The 9,137-nt window shown below is 35.2% G+C and overlaps 1 protein-coding gene across 1 annotated transcript; it reads right to left on the reverse strand.

Moving 5' to 3' along the window:
• Positions 1-276: 276 nt before the first annotated feature.
• LOC108668325 (mesencephalic astrocyte-derived neurotrophic factor homolog) lies at positions 277-7,522 on the reverse strand. Its single transcript, XM_018155515.2, has 5 exons — positions 7,348-7,522; positions 4,224-4,322; positions 3,207-3,314; positions 2,013-2,171; positions 277-1,177 (listed from the first exon to the last, which is right to left on the reverse strand). Exons 2-5 carry the CDS (start codon positions 4,318-4,320, stop codon positions 1,011-1,013), a joined length of 531 nt encoding a protein of 176 aa, XP_018011004.1. The 5' UTR covers positions 4,321-4,322; positions 7,348-7,522; the 3' UTR covers positions 277-1,010.
• Between the last annotated feature and the right edge of the window lie 1,615 nt (positions 7,523-9,137).

Genomic DNA, 9,137 nt, shown 5'->3' on the forward strand with positions numbered 1-9,137 from the left:
TCCCTTGGTAGGCCTATCGCGATATTGTGTGACACCAATAGTCTCATCACCACTAGCCTCTATAAAGCTGATGCTCCCTGAAGAGGCTGCGGGGTTGATGCTTAATATACTCTTCCAGAACCTGGAGCATGACACATGTTTATGACAGGTGCAGGAGAGAAGATGAATTTGTTTTCCCCTGCCTCAGAGTAGCTCGAAATGAAAACCAAGCAAGCGCTTTTGTGGTCAGCAGCAAAGTGGTTCCTTTGCAGTTCGGAGAGGGCCAAAAAATAAACATCAGGATGAATTTTCTTCTCAAAATACTGGTATGACAATAACACTTATCGTTTTAGATAGTCACGTGAGAAATTACATTTCTCGTTCAAACGTTACTTGTGCAAAAAGAAATCGAGAAGAATACAACAAAATCTTACAAAAAATAATAAATAACAGCTTGTAAGACGAGACGAATGAACTTTTACGGATAACTTTCAAATAAAATTACGGATAACTTTCAAAAATTATACTGAACGCTAAGTTTCAGTTTTTCCTGGTACATCTCGCTCATTTCGATCACGCTAAGGTAATTCCGAAGTGATATTATATTGCTACTCAGAAGTTGTTAACTATTAGTTGGATTGTTGTTAGTCTGCAGGATACTGGACTGGGACGTTAGCTGGTCCAACCAAAACGCCAGTACTGACTGCATGGCCTCGCTGATGATCTAGTCAAACCTTACGAAAATATTATCTGAAGGCAGGGTACGTGAGTAAAGTGGAAAATATTTGATGTTCATCATTCTCACAGAAGTGTTATTAAGAAAAAATGCTATGTTAACAACAGTTTCTTTAAATAACAGAAAATAAGACACGTGGTACTCTGACTAAAATGCATTTGCCCACTAGCATATATTGACGTTCACTTATGCACACAAACACGCGTACGCAACTTCCAGCAAACATCTACTTATAAAATAGGTCACTTGAAACACTCTGCTAACACAGTACGAGATATTCTAAAATACGCCAGTATTACAATTCATTTTTGACATATTTTGGTTTGAGTTGCTCAATGAAGCGAATGTAGTCGCTCTTCTCGAGGCAGTCGTCGCACTGTTCATCCCAGTCCAGTAGAATCTTCTTCAGATCTCGAACCTTGAGCTTCTTCAAGTCTACGCTTCCCAGATCAATTTGTTTTTCTGCAATCAAGAAGAAAATCCTGATCATTACCTCGCTTAAATACTTGACAGACTCACGAGCTCAGCGTTTTCTTTGATAATAAAGTTCAGTGAATATTAACATTCACTGAACTTTGTATTCAGCAAATATATTCAGCACCTACACGTTGAATTTACGAATGATTTATAACGTTATTTACGAATTTAGCCCTATAAATTCCAACATAGGGTACATCATTGCACAAATCTCTATGCATGCATTACAGACAATGGTAAAAATGTGACGATGAGATTTAACCAGATCAGTACAAGTAAATTTAATTACAAATTAGTGAGATTTGCGTGATTAAATAATGAAAGAATGTGTTGCATGGGGCGTATCGAATATGAAGTCATATTTTTCATTAAATTTGCAGCATTCAATTCCCATAACTCAAGATGATTGCTAAATTGATCACGCTCCAGCGCAGTAAGTTTTCTGGTATAGACTACATTGCAGCATGAAAGCAGTAGGTCGTTATAGGTTACGAAAATGATCGTTTTCTAAATAATTTGAATACGTATTTGTTAGACTCGATTTGAGGCACAAACTTTCTTCATACAATTGAACATTGAAGGAAGAAAAAATGAATCTGGGTCACTAAGACAGAGAGTTGTGAGAGCAACGTATTTACAGTGAAAAATAATAAGCTGCGAAAATATGATCCACCCAAACATGTCTGAGCCAAATAGATCAGTGTTCAATTTCTTCGCAAGAGGCTTGCTCGGTCCATACCTCGAGTTAATTGCTTAGTCCATACCTCGAGTTAATTGCTTAGTCCATATCTCGAGCTAATAATTGTACTGAGTAACTCACCATATCTAAGTTCACAGATCTGTGAATCTTTCTTCTTAAGTTTTTCACAGATTTTGTTGTAAGGCAGGCCCCAGGACAAGGGCTTGGACATCTCGCCAAGGATGCCTGTAGCTGACTCCTCCAAGCCTCCTACGTAGTAACAGAAGCGGTTCTCCCGGCCTGCACAGTCAGACATTATTCATTACCAGGGCCCATTCTATTACAAATATTTATGTGTTTGTAACTCCGTCAGTCAATCACTAACAGCTTTCATATCAAAACCCACAAGTCGACGGATAAAAAAAAAAAAACGGACGCTTCGTGTACAAAGACGCTAAAATTTTTTATAGTAGTACAACTCCAGGTCAATTGCTGTAATCATATTTTGCAACTTGCAGTCAAGGCAAGTTGCGTGAAATAACTTTGTCTTCATTCCACATCTACTACTACCTATTTTACTTATTTTAAACTATTTTTTCATTTTAAATGCAACTTTAAAGATTTTATACGTATCTGTAATGATTCATAAAGAATAAAGAAGTAAGTTTAAACGAAACACCGTTTGTATTACGAAATAAATTTGTGAATAGATTTGGCTAATTAGCATTCATAAATGAATAACAAGAAATTATTCACGATAGGCCACACAAAAAATCTGTAACTAAATTTGTAAATTATTGTAATTATGCGTGCACATAGAAGTAAAAGCTTAGCAAGTGACATCAAAGACACCAACTTACCAATCCTGTCGAAAATGAGAAAAACTTTCATCACTGTATATCATGATATTAGGATAGTTTTTAGTGTGAACGCATCCGTACTGATCACTATACTCTTCCATAACCAATATGAATCATCTTAGTCTTCATAATATTATATACCTATATTCGTGCTGATCAGTATACTCTTCCATAACCAATATGAATCATCTTAGTCATCATAATATTATATATATTTGTGCTGATCAATATACCCACTCTTCCATAACCAATATGAATCATCTTAGTAATCCTATGTTAAAAATATCCGTGCTGATCAACATATGCTTCCATAACAATCATTTTAGTCATCCTATGTTATATATATCCGTTCTGAACAATATACTTTTCCATAACCTTCATATGAATCATCTTAGTCATCCTATGTTTATCTGAGAAAAATTTTGTTAGCCAATACAAAACTAGTGCACAATTTCAAGCCACATCTGGTACGCACTCTTGGCAGTGCTGCACAGTTCCTTGAATTTCTTCTCAATGGCCGCTGTGTCCTTCTTCTCAGCCTCTGTCAGCGTGCCGGCAAACTTTTCCAGGAATCCAATGCACACTGCAAGAAAAAATTCAACTTAAAGTCATTTATTTTTGCAGATAATATACATAGAAACTGTTTTGACTCAAGCATGTGCAAAGAAAAATTACAGAAAATTTAAAATTATTATTAACATAAAATGAAAATTGTTGAGACAAGTTTGCTTATTATTTAAATATTGTACATAAAAGGAATAAATAATGATATGTTAGCTGATTCTTTACTTAGACTTAGCTTTTTAAATTGAATATGATGTAAAATACAAGCAACATACAGATTATCAACTGGAGAAGTATTGCTTCTCCTGATTTTAGTGTCTGCTATACAACTTTCTTTGAATCACTTCACTTCTCAATGGGACTAATGTAATGTACTATTCAGAACACATATTATTGGTGATTGGCAGAGATATGGTAAGATAGCCTCAAACACAAGCTGTTGGATGTGGAGTATGGTACTTCTTTGGTGGTTAGATTGCAAGTTACCAGTTATGGTAAGTTGCCATTTATGGTAACTTGCCCACCAGAGGGTTGAGTATATTCATATACAAGTATAGTTTTGTAAATTGTCAGTGATTCAAATGAGTCTCAAAAGTACAATAAATAAATATATATATATATATATATATAAAACTTCATATCAATTTGTAAATATAAGAAAATAATTAATTCATCATTTTTATTAAAAATCCATCCATATTTTTCTACTATAATAAAATAAATTGCTGGAGAAAAATAAATATGGCACCTTATGAACACATAATTTATAAAGAAAGACATAAATTACAGGAGGTTATTCACTACTGTGCTTATTTATGAGGAACATTATGTTCAATCTTTCAAGTAATAATATTTCAAGTCATTTTAGACTTTCATTAAAGATTTGAGCCCTACTTGAGGTCAAGAGCTAATTAAGAGGTAGACTTACCTTCACAATCACCATCACTTTCAGCTCTGACATTCTGGCCACTGAGAATGCAGCTCCAAACTGCCAGGAGGCAGGCTGCTAAAAATAATGACTTCATATCTGCACAAAGGTTACAAAACATTAGCGTTTGAGAATAAATTCAGGGTTGCACTAGGTTACTAGTAATATTCCTAGGTCCAAAAGCTGCCCACTAACCCAAATGAGGCAAGTTTTACAAAAGAAAAGCTTTAGGTTTTTAACACCCAGAGAATAAATTGAGTTATAAATAGAATATTAATTCTGACCATAAGTTATGCTTCAAGGCTTAGATATTTACAGATTCAAAATGGTATTAAAGTTATTATCAGTGAATTATATGTGTTCATGACAATGTTCAATACATAATAAGTAATTAGATATAAAAATGCAGCAGTAAATGGAATATTTAACTCAATATATTTTCTTCTCAATTGATTAAAGGAGGCAACAGTCATTAGGCAATATTAAGCTGGTGAGTTACAGTGCTCCAAGTCCCTTGAAGGATCACAATGACAGCTGCCAGCTGATTTATTTTAAGATTGATCGATCTTGCTGAGCCTGGTATCTTAATCAGTTTTAGATTCCAACATAGTAACAATCACTAGCAAAATATTAAAAGAAAAACTAGTTTCAGATTCTTAGATCTAATATATGTGCATTTGTTTAGATATGAACCCTCCTGATTCCCAAATAAGCCAAATTCTACCCTGAATTGGTATTTGGTAGTTGCACTTACTTGCACAAATTGATTGACACGAGACTATTTTGTTGACTTTTCCTATTCAGTGATTAGTCCTACAAATAAAGTAGACCAGAAAGCATCATAGATGCCCAATTGCCAGTTAGACTTCTCTAGAATGAAAATTACATTGGTTTGACTTTGACCAGGATGCCTTTGAGCCACCACCACACATGCCACCTTAGATTTTAGATTGCCAAGCTTAGATTTTCAATCTGTATCCATAATATCCTACAGCTGTGATAATCTCATTACAAAATTTTAGCCTCAAGTTTGACAAAATTCTTCTACTTGATTTAAAGAACAACTTCTGCCAAACTATACCAAAGTTTTCAATTTCAAGTTTTCAACTAAAGTGCATGATCAGGCAGCAAGATTCTATTTGTATAAAAAAATTGTCACTTTGGAGGATCATTTATTATTACTGACCATTATTTGGTTTGGAGCCATAAAATTTCAATAACAAGTACCATAAAATGGGGTAACTTAGACCGGCGGGGTAAATTAGACCACTTTTCGTTTTTTTAACAAAAACCCCCACAACTCAAAAACTATTTGACATAGAAAAATTTTGTCAATGGGCATTAAAGGCCTAATACTGAGGCCACATAACACAAGAGAAAGATTTGAAAAGTTTGCATATCTAATAGGTTAAAAAGTTAAAAATGTGACCCATGAAAAAAAGCTATTATTTAAAGCCTGTCAGAGTATCCCCTCCAATTTTTTTATTTTTTGGTTAAATAACTCCAGGTTTTGATGCATTGTAGTAGAACTCTTCTAGTTACATATGCAAATGACAAATTTTAGGAAAGTGTCATAGTTTGCAAATGGGGGGCGCTGCCCCCAAATGGGGTAACTTAGACCACCTAATGTCAGCCCTGACGGGGTAACATAGACCGGCTTGAAAGTTAATATAAAATTACCATATATAACATATTTTATGTTTGACAGCCTATTTATGTTTTTTCTTTAGGTTTCAGACTCTACAGAGTCTTATATATGGTAATTTAACTTAATTTCCAGGCCGGTCTATGTTAACCTTGTCAGGGCTGCCATTAGGTGGTCAGAGTTCTCCCGTTTGGGGGAACTTAGACCACCTGGGGGGCAGGACCCCCCATTTGCAAACTATGACACTTTCCTCAAGTTTTTCATTTGCATATGTAACTATAAGAGTTTTACTACAATGCACCAAAACCTGGATTTATTTGGAGTTATTTTACAAAAAAATATAATTGATTTTACCACCCGGTCTAAGTTACCCCAAGAGCTGGGGTAACAAAGACCATAACTTTTTTTGAAATTACATAAAAACTATGAGAGGCAGGAGCCAGCCATTTATGGTGAGTGAAGCTAGAGTATAGACCTGTATTTTGCAAATTTCAATTCAAGTTTAATTTAGCTAGTAAAAAAATGGCATCATTTATAAAAAAAAAGTGGTCTAAGTTACCCCATTTTATGGTAAGAAAATTCCAATCATTGATGCCAGCATTAAAATACAAATTTATAATATTGAACAAAATCTCAAACTAGATTAGGAAGTCATTATTTATAAATGAATTGGTTTCTAACTTTCGACTTTCTAAAAAATTTCTTAGGTATATATATATTTGCCACTATGAATTGGCATTTTCTTAATTTGACAATCTAACAACAACATTTTGTAGACATTGTATTTGTAGAATTGTAGTCACTATTCAAAGACATATCTTTTATCTAGTTTTCAGGACAGTAAATTGCAATTAGTGAATTACATCATATCAGTATTATCATAGCACTCAACAGCTTTAACTGTCTAGTGAGTGTCAACTGTGACTGACAGTCTGACACAGTCACTTTGCAGTGTGGACTGTGGCCAGTGCCAGACTGCTAGTCACCACAGGTAACATAGGACAAAATTGTCAATTTACAGGAGCACAGGCCACAGGACATTGCAAAAAATGGTCCCTGGACTTGGAGACTCCTCAGACTCACATTGCCTCAGTTTGCCTGTGTAGGGACTTGCTTCCATAACCAATGATGAAAGTATCTGTGCTAAGATACAGTCGCATATACCTACTTCTACGCTCAGAGCTCTATCAGTCTATCACCTACTACTAGCTACTACGTACTAAGAAGTACTAGATCAGAAGCTGGGTACGTATACGATAATACTACCTTTCGTACCATACTAGGTACCTTCACGGTACACAGACTAGCAGTCTAGGTTGACGTTTGAAGAGAGCCTTAACTCTACGCTACCTAATTATATCAATATTAGGCTCAACTTCCGCTCAAGTAAGAGAAAACAGGAGCTTTAAATACAACTGAGTTACTAAACAAATTTGCGAAAGAAATAACTTAGACATGAGCTGCCTTTTCCTAACTCACCAGTTACTGAGTTGATAAGTGACAGTCTCGCACGAAACGTCTAGTAGGTAAACGATGCTTCAGCACTGTTCACACGCACCACCACACACGAAAGGTGCTTCTTTACTAAAACGTGTCCATTCGTTTGCCTGACGTTGCTTTACTGTTGGCGAGCTGTAATTGGTTGAAACACCGGCAGCGATGTTCGTATCGCTACCAGAGAAGACTAGAAAGCGTGTTCGATTACCTTCACGTGGCTAGATGATGCAAGATATTTACAATCATTAATTATAAAGGTCCTAAAAAACGACTAGATCGTACGAAATTAAGTAGTAGTTTGAGTCCACATAAGCTAATTTATTCCAAGTTTTATTTTTTACGAACACATAAAATAGAAAAAAAAGTCATATCGCGGGGATAGAAGAAGCAAGTTCGGATACATTTAGATTGTTGTGAAGAAATTGTTGTCCAGCTGACACCTACCACCCTGTAAAACTTTTCAGTTAAGTGCAGCAAATACAGTCACAGATACTTCGACGTAGATAGAAATGTGCGTATATGATTAGATATTAATGCAATGATAATCGCAGGAGTTGAGCATGGTTCAGCTGCTAACATCGCATATTTTCTGTAAAAATTGATTGCAACTCCTGCCATGTAATTTTTTCTGAGCGACATTGCCATGTATTAAAAAATTAACAAAATTATTCAAATTACGGTGTTATGAAGTGTCTGACCAACTTTATTCAAGTAAAAGTTTGTCTATGTTTTATAAATCTCTGTGGTTTATTGATAATTTTGTTTGTATTATAAATCTATTTGGTTAATAGTTACTTTTATTTGTATTATATATATGTATGGTCAAAGGATAAGTTTGTATTATAAATCGATATGGTTTATTATTAAAACATTTCTAACGTTTTCTATTATACGGCAACGAGATGGGTGATTCACACCGGTCGGAAGCTGGTATAGGGCAGGTTCAGGGCCGGGCTGGCCCACGCTGTAACCCACGCTAACGCCCACGCGCTTTTGTCCGACCGGTATGGATCACTACGGTATCTGTAGCCGCTTTTTGCCAACAAGAGAAGAAGAGTTCCTGAATCCTGGCAAATTATTCGCTGCAGCTGTGAATATAAAGTCTGTACCCTGCAAATGTGGCATGAAGTTCCAATGTGTTAGGGCATTAATAATTATTGAAGCCGTCATCTTTTTCTATGCACAAGTAGCAAACGAAACACTTTTTCGTTAATTACCTTTACTGTTTACTTTTGTTTATTGGTAATTTCTCGTCACCTAATTTCAGTTTATTAATTTCATACAGCCTTCAATATTACGATAGTTGTTTTGTTTTTAATTTAACGTATTGTGATGTTTCAATAGTTTTAGCGTGACGAGAAAAGTCGAGCGTGAAACGACCCACTCGAGAGAAGGCATGACACACTTTTTCCAGGAGGAAATAACTCACAGGTTTGGAAACTCTATAATGAATCTTTACCATTAAAGTGGCTGCTAATTGCTGATTATTGAAGAACGCAGACTAGTGCTTGGCTTTCGTTGCCGATCTGTTATGAATGTTTTGATAAGTATATTAAAAAAATAGTGGTTTTTGCACAATGAATTGTTGCATATTCAATTAATAAGTAATTTAAAAGACTAATCTTCAACGAATGAAATAAAGTCAATTTGAGTTAAATGTTACCCTAAAAACCGGCAGAAACGCATAAATTTACTAACAAATTGAAAGCAACTATCAGGATCCCACTGCAACTTTTGGGAGCCCAAGCGTCATGAAGTCCACAGGAAAAAAT

The sequence above is a fragment of the Hyalella azteca genome, unplaced genomic scaffold, assembly GCF_000764305.2.
Source record: "Hyalella azteca isolate HAZT.00-mixed unplaced genomic scaffold, Hazt_2.0.2 contig5630, whole genome shotgun sequence".
NCBI lineage: Eukaryota > Metazoa > Arthropoda > Malacostraca > Amphipoda > Hyalellidae > Hyalella > Hyalella azteca.